General features: G+C 40.1%; 1 protein-coding gene across 4 annotated transcripts in view; it reads right to left on the reverse strand.

The window, feature by feature from the left end:
- Positions 1 to 739: 739 nt before the first annotated feature.
- The window catches only part of mier3a (mesoderm induction early response 1, family member 3 a), a 94,979-nt gene continuing 77,518 nt past the window's right edge, over positions 740 to 18,200 (reverse strand). For all 4 annotated transcript variants that reach the window (XM_068033560.1, XM_068033550.1, XM_068033542.1 and 1 more), the window contains 2 exons: positions 10,785 to 10,924; positions 740 to 4,923 (listed from right to left, as the gene is read on the reverse strand). In XM_068033560.1, the coding sequence (XP_067889661.1) occupies positions 4,463 to 4,923; positions 10,785 to 10,924 (601 nt within the window). In that variant the 3' untranslated portion in view covers positions 740 to 4,462. The remainder of the gene's footprint in view (positions 4,924 to 10,784; positions 10,925 to 18,200) is intronic.

Genomic DNA, 18,200 nt, shown 5'->3' on the forward strand with positions numbered 1-18,200 from the left:
CTCAAGCTCAAGCTAACTGATGGGCGCAAGTATCTACACCACGTGTGTTGTTCCTTATTCAACCAATAGAGCAGTGATCATGACCACAAAGTCTTGAGGTATAATTTTTGAAATAATTTCATACATTTAGTTTTAACAAGAACCAGGAACACACAAAACTAAACATTAGAGCACAAAAAGGAGAAGTCTTTCTGGTGCAAAGACATTGAAATTTTCACTTATTGTCTTGGCCACTGTGAGCCATACAATAAATCTATTCATTAATGAAGTAGGTTGGGTTAGTAATAGGATGAATGGTTTTTGGATACAGCTTTTAAGAATATCATAATCTTTACACGCAAGCCTTCAAATATGTAAAAATATAGCTCTGGCTGTAAAAGTAATAACGTCATGGTACCTTAAGACTAAAAAATATCACCAAGAATCCCAATGAAGCTCTCTGCGTCAGTTAAGAGTCTGCCATCTTGTAATATTAACAATGAACAGTAACACAATAGTTTCTATTCATTGTCTGGAGATGAAGCAGATTTTTCTTCTGTACATCTGCTCAGACAAACTATAATTAACAAATCATATTGGTGCAGTGATCAATGTCCAACATGATACTTGGGTGCCATAAATTTTGCTTGGGCTTCTTAAATGTAATTTAGGACATGACATCTTGTGTCTTTAGGCAATTTTTAAAACATTAATTATATCTCCATGCCAACTTTAAAGTTATACTTAATCAAAATAAAGATGAGACTTCCAGACCTTTTATTTCTGGAACGGTGTACACCACATATCAAGATACAACAGAAGTACAAAATAATGCTGAACAAAAACCTTCAGTGTTTATATACAAATATTAGAACCAAATGCAACATTAGAGCTTTCCCCTTGTATATCTTCAAAAACTAAATGCTGTCTTGATTGTCACTAATTAGCCCATATTTTTCCACTGGCAGTTCTATTACTAACTCTGCACAATACAGAAGAGGAGCTGTAGCGCCAGTTCTTCAGAAAGTATTGCTGGTGCTTTTATTTCATCAAAAGCATGTCTATCTGGTTATTGATTGCTTAAATTTTTCACACATTGTACAAACTCCCTCTTCTGTTCAGATATCAACTTTTCAGATTTCTGTTACAATTGCAATAGTAGTTGGAATGTCAACTAGTTACTATTTTACTTTCAATAAGCACTTTTAATTCACACTAAAGACTTTGGTTAAAAATAAATATCACTAAGATTGACAACTAAAGTTTTTGTAGTACAGATATTTATCCTCAGCCAATAAGGAAAATTGCACAATTATAAATGACCTAATTGTATGCACTTTGATATTCTTCAGCCAACAACCTTCAAGTAAATAGTTTATATTAGGAAACTAATCATTTAGGCTAGTGAGAAAAGCATCATCTCCGTTTGGGTGAAGTATTGCTATAATCACTGCAGCACCGGTTACACTTCCAAATGAATTAGTATATGAACTGACTTTCAACATGGAAAGAGAAAACAATCATCTTTGGCCAACATTTTCAACAAAGCTCGATAATAAACAGCACGATCTTCCAAATTCCAGCGCTTTAAATGAGGAGATTCTCATTTAGAAAGAACAAACAAAGCATCGTTTCATGACACTTTAAACTGAACACTTGGGGAAAAAAGTCTACTATAAGCAGAAATTATACATAATTACATTCTCTCAAATTATTGCCCTGTTTAATATGAACACAAAAGGGAAATTTACAAAATTCTAAAATAGCAGTTCCCAATAAGTATTTGGTTTTAGTTTTGGTAAGTTGTCAGCATCAACACATCTCAATGATCTTATTTAGCATATATGCTGATGAGCTTTTTGTTCCACACGCCAAAAACACAATTCAGAAAAAAAAATTTAAAAATTAAGTTGACAGCAAGTAACCAATACTGGACCTAACTAAAAGGTGAAAAAAACAAGCTAGTTTAAATTTCAATCTATTTGGCAAAAACACCAAACAAAATATGCTTTTAAACAAACTGCATTATTCAGTCAGAAGAGTTAATCAATGCAATTGGCAAGAGAATACATAACCAATAAGGATTTGTGGCTTTTTATTTTTAAAAAATCACAAGCAAATCAGTTCTAGGAAAATTTAAATTAAACCCTGTAATAAAATCACACACTTCTGTTTACCAAGGGAACTTACAAAGTCTGAATGCATAGTTAAATTCTGTATTTATAATGCACTAGGAATGGTTTTCAAAATTTCAAAAAGTGCAACTGATGTGAGTGATCAGTCATAAATCTGTGTGAACATTACTACAGACTAGCCTTTGCAAATCCACAGTCACACTCAAATATATAAATGAAGGGATATGTATAGCATTTCCACAAATACATGACTAGGTTCAGTTAACATTTAAGAAAAAAAAAACTCACAAAAGACAAATGCATAGATCAGCACATAAACACAGCTACAAGCTGATGACTTGGATTACAATTCCACGCAATACTGGCAAGAGCCAAGGCTACCCGTTACTTCTGTGTCTTGTACCTTTATGCCACTCTGTACTGTCTCAGAACCTAAAGCTTTGTCCATCATACAAGATTCCTGTATAAAAACTGAAAAAACCATTAGATTATGGCTGTACAGTTATACTCATCTATATAGAAAATCAATCCAGTCTCTCAAACCACAGTACCCATTCTTGCGCATTTAAAATGGCAACTAGGCCAACCTATGTGTGTGAATCCTGTACAAAATAATTTTTTTTTTGGAGATTGAGAAGGATATGGGGAGGAAATGAACAAGAGATATTCTCTTCAGATAGAATATAAATATTTACAATAAACGAAAGCAGTTCATCATGTTGAGTATCGCAATTACTTTGCCTCCTTCACAGCTCCACACCACTTTAAAATTCTTCTCAAATATAATACAGTAAAACCTTGAATTATTACAAATAAATGTAAAGGTAGGTATTTGACAGGGATTAATGTCTTGATATATTAATAGCTGCATTTTTAACAGTGCCATATCCAGAGACCTAAAGATCAAAATTAATTTAAGACATTAATAGCCTACACTGTAAATTAGAAACTCTAGAAAGCAAAACTATGCAGATAATAGAAAAGTTACACTATGAAACATGACATTGCATGTACTGTAAATATATAAAATATACTTATATACTTTAGGACGCTGAGTTTTTTCCTACTCTGAACAAGATAGAGACTTCCCAAGGTACCTTAATCAGTAGCTGACAATCCTCAGCAACAATGTTTAGACATAAAAGCACCTATTTTACCTCTAGCCATTTTGTAAAAATGGATACTAGGTATCCCTAATCAGAACTAATTACGATAATCCAGCATTGAATATTTGCTCGTTGTTTCCGTCTAACAACTGTTTAATTTCAAAACCTTTATCTTCAGAAAGTATCACATTTACAACAGATTAAAAAAACTGGAATGTATTACGAAGGAGTTAGCTTCAATATGGTTCATCAAGGTTTCGCTGTATTACATACTGCAAGATATGGCCACATTATTTTATACAAAACATAATGAACTGCTGCAAGAGATTTGGCTAGGATGTCAAATTAGAATCGTGTTTAAAAGTGGCAAGTCCCGAGCTGTGTCAAAACAGTTTCAGCTGCCCCAGGAAATCTCATAAGATATACAATGCACTGCGCAGTTTGAGATACACTATAATACAATCTTTAAAGTCTTTAAAAAAAATAAACATCAATATACAATTATCACAAAATTCAATATTTAATCTAATCAATAAAAGCTTGAAGAGTTAAGCACACAGAAATCTGGCAGTAGTTGCAACCCGTTTACAGATGGCAGCCATGCCCAACTCTTGCAAGACAAATGCATGTCTGTAGGCTTCCTCTCACTTGAACTTCATCCAGAAATTTTCTTCCAAAGGATGCACTCACGGCACTGTAAACTGAAGTGCTCTGCTTTAAGTCAATGGATGAGAGAAGGCTCTGTTCATGCAGGTCTTTGCACTGATGTGCACAGTTCACTTCTAAAATGCTACATTAGCCAGGGACAAGGCTAGGTACCTGTAAACATTAGTATTCCTCTGTACCCACTACTGTGACAGTAGCGTGGACTCATGGAAGCCATTTCTATTGTTTCAGATTCCCAATGTTGGTGTCAGGAGGTGAAATGGTTCCTTTGTCTACTGGCTACAAAGGTGATGCAATGGCTTGAGAGTTCAAGAATGCATCATAAAGTTCAATTTTAAGTCCCCAACTCTGCTATGTGACCATAATCTCTGAAATTTCTATGTTATTAGGGACTGAAAATAAATGGCTATTTAACTCTTGAGAAATCAAGATTAAGTTTTATAAGTAAAAAGACATCACTGATGTCATAGTAAAAAATTCAAACTTCCAGTGAATGACTGAACAAACTCGATGGCTCACCCACCAAGTTCACTGTTACTGCATACCACCATTTCATAAGAAGTTTCAATGCAGGAGTCACTCTGATTGGAGAGCCGTGTGCTGGTGTAGTGCATGGGGATTGATGAAGCCATTTGCTTCACTACCAGACAAGCTGCTAAAATCTGCAACAGAAACAGACATTTTGGCACTCGTGATGTGATGCGTGCGATTCTCGAAATCCACACCCAGGTTATTTACAGAAACGTCATTGATAAAAGATTCTTGAACAGCAATCCCCATTTTCAATCTCTTTGTAGGTCTTTCAGTTTCATCACTGCACATGCTAATCTGGTTTAAATCAGAATGGTAGAATCCAGTCTCGAATAAATTTAGACAGTCTGTGTCACCATTTGTAGGCAAACCAAGTGACCCTTCTATTAAAATAGGCACATGGGTAGTTGGTCCCTTTGAGTGTAAACTATCCAATGGAGCAAAATTATAAGAATCCAAACAGTTTACATCTGTCACGCTGCATGTGGTGCCAACACTGGTCAGTGCTAAAAAAGAGAAACAAAATATTACTATTTTTCAAATTCACAGATGTATCTAAAATACCTTCACATTAATATTTGTAACTTTTAAAAGACATAGCTGAAAGATTTTTACCAACACAAAGGTGCTGTCAAATGAATTTTAAAGAAGAATTCTTCAAACACATGGATAAGCATGATGTAGAAAAAAAACTTAGCATCAAGATGGCTTAGGTTAGGTACATCCCTTAGAAGATATGCTGTACACTTGATGCTAGTCCAGTTTTGTAAATAATTGCATTGGTAAATTTTTTATATTATCTTTATTTCAACCACTATGCCCCTTTCCAGAGTCAGTTGGTTCAGCTGATGGCATTCTAACCTCAGAGTTAGAAGAATGAGAGTTCAAATCACACTAAGGATTTCATCACAATCTAACCAGGTACTTTAGTGTAGTGCTTAGGAAGTGCCATTAAACCAAGATCTCAACTGCCTCCACAAGCAGAGGCAGAAGATTCCAGGGAACTATTTGAAAAGGTGTAGGGAGTTGAGCAAATCAAGCTGTGAGGTGGGAGTATTTTATTACAATAAAGTACAAATTAAGATATTTTTCATATTCTGTTCCTGGTGCCCTGGCCAATATTCCTTCCTCAACCAGGCCCATCATAAACAGATTATCTGGTCATTCACTGCAGACCTTGCAGTGTGCAAACTTCCTGCTGCATTCGCCTATGTAAAATGACTGCACATCAACAATAAATGCAAAGTTGTTCATTTTTTCTTTCCTGGTGTGTGAAGTGGGAAAGAGCATTAAAAATCATGTCTGTGTACTGGAACATAGGAGGAGTAGGCCATTCAGCCTGCTCCGCCATTCAATACGATCATGGCTGATCATTCACTTCAATGCCTTTTTCCCCACACTATCTCCATATCCCTTTATGTCATTGGTATTTAGAAATCGGTCAATCTCTGCTTTAAACTTACTCAATGACTTAGCTTCCACAGCCCTCTGGGGTAGTGAATTCCAAAGATTGTTTTCAATTTTGCTGAATCTACTCCGCAGTACAATTAATAGGAACTGACACAATTACTGAACCACTGTATACCTCCAATGGAAGTAGTTCAGTAATATAAATAGGGAATCACTTACACAGGAACAGGAGTAGGCCATTCAGCCAATCAATGAGATCATTGCTGATCTGCATCTGGACTCCACCCGCCTGCTTTGGTTCCTTATCTTTTTATACCATTGTCTAACAATAAATGAGATTGATAGATTTAAACGCATTAATTGAGCCAACATCGACTGCCTTTTGAGAGAGTTTTCCATACTTCTACCATACTTCGCTTGATATGTTTCCCAACTACTTTCCTCATTAGCCTGGTTCTAATTTTAAAGTCATGACCCCTTGCCCTCGACTCCCCCACCAGCAGAAAAGCTCTATTTACCCTATCAATTCTTTTCAAAATCTTAAAAATTTCAATCAGAACACCCCTTAACCTTTGATATTGCAGGAAATAGATGCCCAGCGAATGTAAACTCTTCTCAATCTAACGCTTGGAACCCTGGTAACATTTTGGTGAATCCATGTCGCATTCCTCCCAAGGCCAACATAAGCTAATATGCGATAACCGGAACTGTACGTAGTACTCTAGAAGTGGTCTAACCAGGGCTTTGCATAGCTGTGTCAAAATTTACTCCCCTTTACATTCTCGCCTTCCAGTTATAAAGTCTGTCAGAACACTGTGGGATACCAATGACAGTCATGCACACGTACATTTTCAATTATTCTTCTGGACATAGGAATTATCAATAAAATGATTCGATAATATGCTCTTCTTACACCAGTGGTTTACAGTGACTGATGAAGGCAAATTTACAGGATTCTTGGATTTTTACCAGTGCCTCGCATTTCGTTTGTTCTTCTATGAAAGCTGCAAACTACTGGCCTTTTCATACCTTTGTAATTTTAAATACTTTTCAAAAACACTAAGTGCAGGCTTTTGTACTCAAGGCAGAACCACCTCTTCCAATGTGGTTACTTAAAATAGTGCTTATGTTCCATCATTTAAAAAATACATGTCAAAACTCCAATTTCTTAAATGTTCTGTAATGTAAAAAAGGATTTCTGGATATATAAACATTTAGGCTTAGTTCAAAGTATAGCACAATGAAATATTGGATAAATACTGGGCTTAAAAAAAACTGTAGCAAATGTAAAGGTAACTAAACAAAAATGCTACAGACAAATGAAACCGGGGAGAAAAATACTTCAGATTTAATGTAACTTTTCATTGCTATTTTGACAAATGAAAGTAAAATATAATTTGCACTAATAATGTACTTGCAATGAACATAAAAGATATCCATTCATTTAGGTTTTAAATCCAAAATGTGTTTACAGCATATTTTACTTTAGACTACATCATATACACATATATGTACCCATATACAATTCTAATTAGCACAAGACCTTAAGATTTAGCTTTTCTGGAAGCATACTTTGATTTCTGTCAACCTAATTTATGCTGTCCAACTATCCAGCAAAAAAAAAACTCTGCCTTATTTTTCTCCCCCAAAAGCACCAACTTTCAGGTGCTGGCAGGTCTCAAGTATCTCAAGGCAAAAGAGTGGTTGTTCAAATATAAAGCTAGACAGAGATCATCTTACTTGGCAGAAATCAGTGATTAAACCACGAAACTTTTAATCTGGTAGCCAAGCATAGGAGTGTCCAACCAGCTGTGCCAGGGCCTCACATAGTTCCTGAGCCCTGGAAATCCATCCATGAAAACCCAGGCATCTTTACAAAAGAACAAAGAACAGGACAGCACAGGAACAGGCCATTCAGCCCTCCAAGCCTGCGCCGATCTTGATGCCTGCCTAAACTAAAACCTTCTGCACTTCCGGGGACCGTATCCCTCGATTCCCATCCTATTCAGATATTTGTCAAGATGCCTCTGAATCATTATCGTACCTGCTTCCACCACCTCCCCCGGCAGCAAGTTCCAGGCACTCACCACCCTCTGTGTAAAGAACTTGCCTCGCATATCCCCTCTAAACTTTGCCCCTCGCACCTTAAACCTATGTCTCCTAGTAACTGACTGTTCCACCCTGGGAAAAAGCTTCTGACGATCCACTCTGTCCATGCCACTCATAACTTTGTAAACCTCTATCATGTCGCCCCTCCACCTCAGTCGTTCCAGTGAGAACAATCCGAGTTTATCCAACCTCTCCTCATAGCAAATGCCCTCCAGACCAGGCAACATCCTGGTAAACCTCTTCTGTACCCTCTCCAAAGCCTCCATGTCCTTCTGGTAGTGCGGCGACCAGAATTGCACGCAATATTCTAAGTGTGGCCTAACTAAGGTTCTGTACAGCTGCAACATGACTTGCCAATTTTTATACTCTATGCCCCGAATGATGAAGGCAAGCATGCCATCTGCCTTCTTGACTACCTTATCCACCTGCGTTGCCACTTTGTGACCTGTGGACCTGTACGCCCAGATCTCTCTGCCTGTCAATACTCCTAAGGGTTCTGCCATTTACTGTATACTTCCCACCTGCATTAGATCTCCCAAAATGCATTACCTCACATTTGTCCGGATTAAACTCCATCTGCCATTTCTCCGCCCAAGTTTCCAACCGATCTATATCCTGCTGTATCCTCTGACAATCTTCATCACTATCCACAACTCCACCAACCTTTGTGTCGTCCTCAAACTTACTAATCAGACCAGCTACATTTTCCTCCAAATCATTTATATATACTACAAAGAGCAAAGATCCCAGCACTGATCCCTGCGGAACACCACGAGTCACATCCCTCCATTCAGAAAAGCACCTTTCCACTGCTACCCTCTGTCTTCTATGACCGAGCCAGTTCTGTATCCATCTTGCCAGCTCACCTCTGAACCCGTGAGACTTCACCTTTTGCACCAGTCTGCCATGCGGGACCTTGTCAAAGGCTTTACTCAAGTCCATATAGATAACATCCACTGCCCTTCCTTCATCAATCATCTTCGTCACTTCCTCAAAAAACTCAATTAAATTAGTGAGACACGGCCTCCCCTTCACAAAACCATGCTGCCTCTCGCAAACAAGTTTGTTTGTTTCCAAATGGGAGTAAATCCTGTCCCGAAAAATCCTCTCCAATAATTTCCCTACTACTGATGTAAGGCTCACCGACCTATAATTTCCTGGATTATCCTCGCTACCCTTCTTAAACAAAGGAACAACATTGGCTATTCTCCAGTCCTCTGGGACCTCACCTGTAGCCAATGAGGATGCAAAGATTTCTGTCAAGGCCCCAGCAATTTCTTCCCTTGCCTCCCTTAGTATTCTGGGGTAGATCCCATCAGGCCCTGGGGACTTATCTACCTTAATGCTTTGCAAGACACCCAACACCTCCTCCTTTTTGATAATGAGATGACTGAGACTATCTACACTTCCTTCCCTAGGCTCATCATCCACCAGGTCCTTCTCTTTGGTGAATAGTGATGCCAAGTACTCATTTAGTACCTCTCCCATTTCCTCTGGCTCCACACATAGATTCCCATCTCTGTCCTTGAGCAGGCCAACCCTTTCCCTAGTTACCCTCTTGCTCTTTATATATGTATAAAAAGCCTTGGGATTATCCTTAATCCCGTTTGCCAATGAATTTTCATGACCCCTTTTAGCCCTCCTGACTCCTTGCTTAAGTTCCTTTCTACTGTCTTTATATTCCTCAAGGGATTCGTCTGTTCCTAGCCTTCCAGCCCTTACGAATGCTTCCTTCTTTTTGACTAGGCTCACAATATCCCGCGTTATCCAAGGTTCCCGAAACTTGCAAAACTTATCCTTCTTCCTCACAGGAACATGCTGGACCTGGATTCTAATCAACTGACATTTGAAAGACTCCCACATGTCAGATGTTGACTTACCCTCAAACAGCCGCCCCCAATCTAAATTCTTCAGTAATATTGTTATAATTAGCCTTCCCCCAATTTAGCACCTTCACCTAAGGACTACTCTTATCCTTATCCACAAGTACCTTAAAACTTATGGAATTATGGTCACTGTTCCCGAAAGGCTCCCCGACTGAAACTTCGACCACCTGGCCGGGCTCATTCCCCAATACCAGGTCCAGTATGGCCCCATCCCTAGTTGGACTATCTACGTATTGTTTCAAGAAGCCCTCCTGGATGCTCCTTTCAAATTCTGCCCCATCTAAGCCCCTAGCACTGAGTCCCAGTCAATATAGGGGAAGTTAAAAATCACCCACCTCTACAACCCTGTTACCTTTACATCTTTCCAAAATCTGTCCACATATCTGCTCCTCTACCTCCCACTGGCTGTTGGGAGGCCTGTAGAAAACCCCCAACATCGTGACTGTACCCTTCCTATTCCTGAGCTCCACCCATATTGCCTCGCTGCACGACCCCTCCGAGGTGGCCTCCCGCATTACAGCTGTGATATTCTCCTTAACAAGTAATGCAACTCCCCCTCCCCTTTTACATCCCCCTCTATCCCGCCTGAAGCTTCTAAATCCTGGAACATTTAGCTGCCAATCCTGTCCTTCCCTCAACCAAGTCTCTGCAATAGCAACATCATAGTTCCAAGTACTAATCCAAGCTCGAAGTTCATCTGCCTTACCTGTTATACTTCTCGCATTGAAACAAATGCACTTCAGACCACCAGTCCTATGTGCACATATGTTTCTTATTTTGAGAGCCTGGGGAGATTGGAATGGATTGCCATCTTACAAGTGGATAACTTCTTAAATACAACACCAAGATTCTTTCAAACTGGGATACATGCAAGTCCACAAAGACAAAAGTTGCATTTTGAAGTCTTTTGAATCTGAGATTATAACTTTTGCCTGAAAAAGCTGAATGTGTACAGTTCTTACCAGAAAACTCATGGCCAGAGCTCATTAAATTATCAGAAATTGTTTCTGGTCTGCTGACAGAAGAGCACATGGACGGAGAATGTACTGATCGACTTAACATTCCCATCTCAGCCTCATCCACCAGGCGATCCATGTAATCCCTTAAAAAGACATATTGAAATCAAACTATTGCACAAGGAGGTGTTAACATTTAAAGCATATTGAAATACATACCTGATAATTCCTGAATGCAAAGACTCAATTGATCTACCTAACTGACATTCTGTACTTAAAAGCTGCACTGTGGTGGAAAGTACTTTCCAAGCAAATGCTTGCCCTTTTAGTTTTTGCCCTCTTCTTTTATAAAGTCCATCCATTCAAAGGTCTGTGCAAGATTATTTTCTTAACTTTATTTCTGAGGTACATATTTCAAGCACGTCGTCAATGACTTTTTCAAATTACGTGGTGAGAGTGACTACTCTTAACCTCAAGGCAGCATGTGAATGAGTATAACATCAAGGAAAATTAGCAAAGTGAAGTTAATGGAAATCAGGGAAAACTCTCTGCTGTTTGGAGTCACCCCTAGCACAAAAGGAAGATCAGGGCGGCACAGTGGTAAGCACCGCAGCCTCACAGCTCCAGCGACCCGGGTTCAATTCTGGGTACTGCCTGTGTGGAGTTTGCAAGTTCTCCCTATGTCTGCGTGGGTTTTCTCCGGGTGCTCCGGTTTCCTCCCACAAGCCACAAGACTTGCAGGTTGGTAGGTAAATTGGCCATTATAAATTGCCCCTAGTATAGGTAGGTGGTAGGGAAATATAGGAATAGGTGGGGATGTGTTAGGAATATGGGATTAGTGTAGGATTAGTATAAATGGGTGGTCGATTGTCAGCACAGACTCGGTGGGCCAAAGGGCCTGTTTCAGTGCTGTATGTCTAAAACTAAACTAAGATGGTTGTGGTTGTTGGAGAGCAATCATCTCAGCCCCGGGACATCACTGCAGGAGTTCCTCAGGGCAGCGTCCTCGGCCCAATCATCTTCAGCTGTTTCATCAATGACCTCCCCTCCATCACAAGGTCAGAAGTGGGGATGTTCGCTGATGATTGCACAGCGTACAGTACTCAAGACTCCTCAGATACTGAAGCAGTCTGTGCCCGTATGCAGCAAAACCTGGACAATATTCAGGCTTGGGCTGATAAGTGGCAAGTAACATTCGCGCCAAACAATCCCCAAGAGTGAATTTAACCATCTCCCCTAGACACTCAACAACATTACCATTACTGAATACCCCACCATAATCTTGGGGGTTACTATTGACCAGAAACTTAACTGGACTAACCATATAACTACTGTGGCTACAAGAGCATGTCAGCGGCTGGGAATTCTGCAGTGAGTAACTCACCTCTTGGCTCCCCAAAGCCTGTCCACCATCTACAAGGCACAAGTCAAGAGCATGATGGAATACTCTTCACTTGCCTGGATGGGTGAAGCTTCAAGAAAACTTAGGAAGCTTGACACCATCCAGGACAAAGCAACCCACTTGACTGGCACCCCATCCACTTTCAACGTTCACTCCCTCCACCACCGACGCACAGTGGCAGCAGTGTGTACCATCTCCAAGATGCACGGCAGCAACTCGCAAAGCCTCCTTCAAAAGCACCTTCCAAACTCGTGACCTCTTCCACCTACATGGACAAGGGCAGCAGATGCATGGGAACACCCCCACCTGCAAGTTACCCTCCAAGCCACACGCCATCCTGACTTGGAACTATATCGCCATTCCTTCACTGGCACTGGGTCAAAAACTTGGAACTCCCTTAACAGCACTGTGGGCATACCTACACCATATGGACTGCAGCGGTTCAAGGCAGTGGCTCACTACCACCTCCTCAAGGGCAATTAGGGGTGGGCAACAAATGCTGTCCTTGCCAGTGATGCTCACATCACATGTAAAGATTTAAAAAAAAAATTAGTACTGGCAAACCTAGGTAAACCCATAGATGTAGGACACCACCAAGTCTGCAAGGAGAACACATGGTATAACAAGCAGTAGCTTCCTGAACTGCAGCTTCAATGACTAACATACAGTATTTAAAGCTTAAATTCAACCAAGAATAGTATCACAGATGGTTAAAAGTATGAAACCTTCTAGGTCAGACAGATCCGTTACTTAACTGGCACAGAGAGAAGTAGGAGTAGAGCAAAAACAACAGTTGGACCAGAGACAGATGCAAAGGATTCTCAAAAATTGTCCCAGCTACCTGACTAAAAAAGGACAAAGCAAGAAAGGACTGCTTCAGTGCTGAATTTGTTACACAGCATTGTGCAAGAGACAGTTATGAGATGATGGCCACATGAGTTTAGCAAAGAAGAAACAGCTAGTGTAAGAATTAAGAATAGAGAGGAGGAAAAAGCTAGATTACTTGAATTATTAGTCCAATTATCAGGCTGATTAAAAAGCTCTTTAAAGTTCATTTATGATTTGATGTGTAAATCTATTTCGAAGTGGTGTTATTGCTAATGATCCGTTGGCAAGAAAAACTATTTTAGAAAAGTTCAGTGCCAATAGATTTAAATTTGCCTGATAAAAAGTTGCCAGAGAGTTAAAGGCTGGAAGAGCAATGAACAGAGCAGACAATCTTAAAAAACTAAGTGGTGCTTTCAACGATGAGACCAAAAAGTCAGGTGATTCAAGGGACTCAAGATGCGCAGTCGAGTTCGCAGACAGCATAAATACACGGGCGTCTTCTGAATCAGAAGTTTCGTAAAAATTAAAAATTGCAAGAGTTAGAAAGAGTGGGGGGGGAGAGGGAATCAGTGATGGAAAGAGACAGAATTGAAAATAAAATGCCAGAAATAATGCAGAAGTACAGGATGATGCATTAGCAGGTGAGAAAAGTATAGTTTTAGGAATCTTCAGGTTGTACTTTCATATTGTTTATGTTGTCTGTAGAAAAAGTAGCAAACGAATGGGGCTATCAGCTTTGTATTATGGGACTCGAGTCTAGCATGCTTTGCGGGCTATTCATAGCACCTCATGGACATGGCTGCCATTCATCCAGTCTCAAACAGGATTTTTCAGCACTGATGGGACAGCTTCCAAAGCTCTACTTTGTGGTTGTTGAAATCCCAGAATTATCTTGACAGATTTTGCAAAATCTGCATGCAGGAAAAAGGAAAAACATTTGGACCTGAATGATTCTTTTCCCTCTTATAGTATTGCTCAATCTTTATAAGACCTTGAGACTCAATAGCCCACTAGTGCCCCAGAAGATAACTGAGCTTTTCGAACCCAGGATGGTTCAACTTCCAAAAGTGAAGACTCAGTCAAGAGACAGGTACAAGAGGAAACAAACATGCAATTACATTCTGAGAACATTAGGTTTGAATGCCACTTAATCGAAATACAGATCATAAACATTCAATGGAAGATAGTATTGTTTCCATTAGAGTACAAAGTTCAATATAATCAAAACTAGAAGTATTCATATTTTATTCCAGTAGTTAATGCAAAAATGATAGATAGTAATAAATATTGTGGGTCAAACTTTGTGCCAATTAAGATAAATGAAGTCACTGCTGGGCAATAGTTCATTTTTCTCTCTGTATCCAGTATTAACATCTAACAACAACTTTCATTTACATAACACCTTTAGTGTAATAAAGCATCCCAAGGCACTTTATAGGTCAAAAAAGCATAAAGCTCCATCAAAACCATCCGAATATTTAAGCAAATACAAACAAATAAAGTAATCATAAGTTGACAACTTTTTCAACCGACTGTTTTTTTTAAAAAAAGGGCCACTGGTAAGATTTTTTTTAGTTAAAGGAAACAACCCACACTTAACCATTTGATTTTGGGGTTATCTGATATAAAATTCACAAGCCACTGAGGTGGTTGATTCTATTGTTGGTGAATAAGTTTCTGAACACTATTATGCTAATTGTACCCTCAGTTCCTTGTAGTAATGAAAACGGTGTTCAACTATTAAAATTTTGTTTCATTTTACAGGATTGTAAAATTGAAGATGGTCACCTGAAGTCTCAGTAGATAAATGCAGCATGTGATCTGGTACTGAACTGCACAGACCAAAATAGCTCAGTTTGGATCACCAGTCTGTGTCATCAGCTAGATTGGAAATGAGGCTTTCCAATTGGTTTGGTTGTCCCAGAATAGGAATCAGCAATTTCAACCAAGGTTTTCTCCCCCTCTCATCATCTGGTGAATCGCATGGAAATACATGCATGAATAGTCAAGGACAGGATGCTGTTGAGCTGTGACTTCTCCTTTGGTTATGCAGTCCAACACTCATTGTCTATATAAAGAATGGATGCTTAGCCAAGGCACTGAAAGTCTGTTGATATGTGAAAAATACCCCAGCATGAGTGATTACCAAGAGAAAAGTCTAAAGACGTCATAGGTAACCATGACAGTTCTGAAATACTTCAGTCTGCATCACTATAAGGTTCATGTGACAATACAGCCACTGACTGCATAAGAAATAGGAGTAGGCCATTCAGCCCTTCAAGCCCTCTTCAGCATTCAATGAGATCATGGCTGATCTTCTATTTCAATGCCATTTTCCTGCACTATCCCCATAATCTTTGATGTTTTTAATAAGAAATCTATCATTCTCGGTTTGAACATACTTAACGACTGATTTGCCATAGCCCTCTGGGGCAGAGAATTCCAAAGATTCACCACCCTCTGAGAAGAAATTCCTCCTTATCTCAGTCATAAATGGCCCGCCCCTTATTCTGAGACCGTGTCCCCTGGTTCAGGACTCCCCAGCCACAGGAAACATCCTTCCTACATCAACCCTGTCGAGCCTTTAAGAATTTTGTATGCTTCAATGAGATCACCTCTCATTCTTTTAAACCCTATAGAGAATATAGGCCCAGTCTGCTCAATCTTTACTCATAGGACAATACCACCATCCCAGAGATCAGTCTGACCTTCTCTGCGCTCCCTCTTTGGCAAGTATATCCTTCCTTAGGGGTTTCAAAGTCCACCCCCTCGTTCTTGCCACGGAACCTGGGAAATGAGTAATGAACACTCAGCAGATGGGGCTCTGGAAAATAAGTCCTCAATGGTAGAACAGAACATAGAAAATAGCAGGAGTAGGCCATTTGGCCCTTCGAGCCTGCTCCGCCATTCATTATGATCATGGCTGATCATCCTACTCAGTAACCTGTTCCTGCTTTCGCCCCATACCCTTTGATCCCTTTAGACTCGAGTGCTATATCTAATTCCTTTTTGAAAACATTCAATGTTTTGGCCTCAACTGCTTTCCGTGGTAGAGAATTCCACAGGCTCACCACTCTCTGGGTGAAGAAATTTCTCATCTCAGTCCTGAAAAGTTTACCCGGTATCCTTAGACTATGACCCCTGGTTCTGGACTCCCCCACCATCGGGAACATCCTTCCTGCATCTACCCTGTCAAGTCCTGTTAGATTTTTATAGGTTTCTATGAGATTCCCCCCTCGCTCTTCTGAACTTCAGCAAATATAAGCCGAACTAACTCAATCTCTCCTCATACATCAGTCCCGCCATCCCAGGAATCAGTCTGGTAAACCTTCGCTGCACTCTATCGCAAGAACATCCTTACGCAGATAAGGAGACCAAAACTGCACACAATATTCCAGGTGTGGCCTCACCAAGGCCCTGTATAATTGCAGACATCCCTGCTCCTGTACTCAAATCCTCTCGCTATGAAGGCCAACATACCATTTGCCTTTACCGCCTGTTGCACCTGTATGCTTACCTTCAGCGACTGGTGTACGAGAACACCCAGGTCTCGCTGCGTAGTCCTCTCTCTCAGGTTATAGCCAGATAATAATCTGCCTTCCTGTTTTTGCTACCAAAGTGGATAATCTCACATTTATCCACATTATACTGCATCTGCCATGCATTAGGCCACTCATGCAACTTATCCAAATCACCCTGAAGCCTCTCTGCACCCTCCTCTCAACTCACCCTCCCACCCAGTTTTGTGTCATCTGCAAATCTGGAGATATTACATTTAATTTCCTCAACTAAATCATTAATGTATATTGTGAATAGCTGGGGTCCTAGCACCGATCCCTGCGGTACCCCACTAGTCCACTGCCTGCCATTCGGAAAAAGACCCATTTATCCCTACTCTTCGTTTCTTGTCCGCCAACCAATTTTCTATCCATCGCAATACACTACCCTCAATCCCATGCGCTTTAATTTTACATGCTAATCTCTTATACGGGGCGTTGTCCAAAGCCTTCTGAAAGTCCAAATAAACCACATCCACTGGCTGCCCATCAACTCTACTAGTTACATCCTCGAAGAATTCTTGTAGATTTGTCAAGCATGATTTCCCTTCCATAAATCCATGCTGACTCTGTCCCATTCTACCACTGTTCTCCAAGTGCTCTGCTATAAAATCTTTGATAATGGACTCGAGAATTTTCCCACTACCGACGTCAGACTGACTGGTCTGTAATTCCATGCTTTCTCTCTACCTCCCTTTTTAAATAGTGGGGTTATATGAGCTACCCTCCAATCTGTAGGAACTGTTCCAGAGTCTATAGAATCTTGGAAGATGACCACCAATGCATCCACTATTTCTAGGGCCACTTCATTAAGTACTCTGGGATGCATATCCTCAGGCCCTGGGGATTTATCGGCCTTCAATCCCATCAATTTCCTCAACACCATTTCTCTACTAATACTGATTTCTTTCAGTTCCTCTCTCTCACTAAGCCCTGTGTTCCCCAACATTTCTGGTATGATATTTGTGTTATCCTTTGTGAAGACAGAACCAAAGAATGCATTTAGTTGGTCAGCCATTTCTTTATTTCCCACAATAAATTCCCCCATTTCTGACTGTAAGGGACCTACATTTGTCTTCACCAATCTTTTTCTCTTCACATACCTACAGAAACTTTTACAGTCAGTTTTTATGTTCCCCGCAAGCTTGCTCTCATACTCTATTTTCCCCTTCTTGATCAATCCCTTGGTCCTCCTTTGGTGAATTCTAAACTGCTCCCAATCCTCAGGTCTGTTTTTTCTGGCAAATTTATATGCCTCTTCCTTGGATCTAATGCTATCTCTAATTTCCCTTGTAAGTCGTGGTTTGGCTACCTTTTCCGTTTTACTTTTGCGCCAGACGGGGATAAACAATTGTTGCAGTTCATCCATGCGCTCTTTCAATGTTTGCCATTGCCTATCCACCGTCATCTCTTTAAGTAACGTTTCCCAATCCGTCATGGCCAACTCGCGCCTCATACCTTCGTAGTTTCCTTTACTCAGATTCAGGACCCTAGTCTCAGAATCAACGACGTCAATCTCCATCTTGATGAAGAATTCTATCATATTATGGTCGCTCATCCCCAAGGGGGCTCGCACCACTAGATTGTCAATTATTCCTCCGTCATTACACAATATCCAGTCTAGGATGGCCTGTT

This window comes from Heterodontus francisci, chromosome 1, assembly GCF_036365525.1.
Source record: "Heterodontus francisci isolate sHetFra1 chromosome 1, sHetFra1.hap1, whole genome shotgun sequence".
In the NCBI taxonomy this organism is placed as follows: Eukaryota; Metazoa; Chordata; class Chondrichthyes; order Heterodontiformes; family Heterodontidae; genus Heterodontus; species Heterodontus francisci.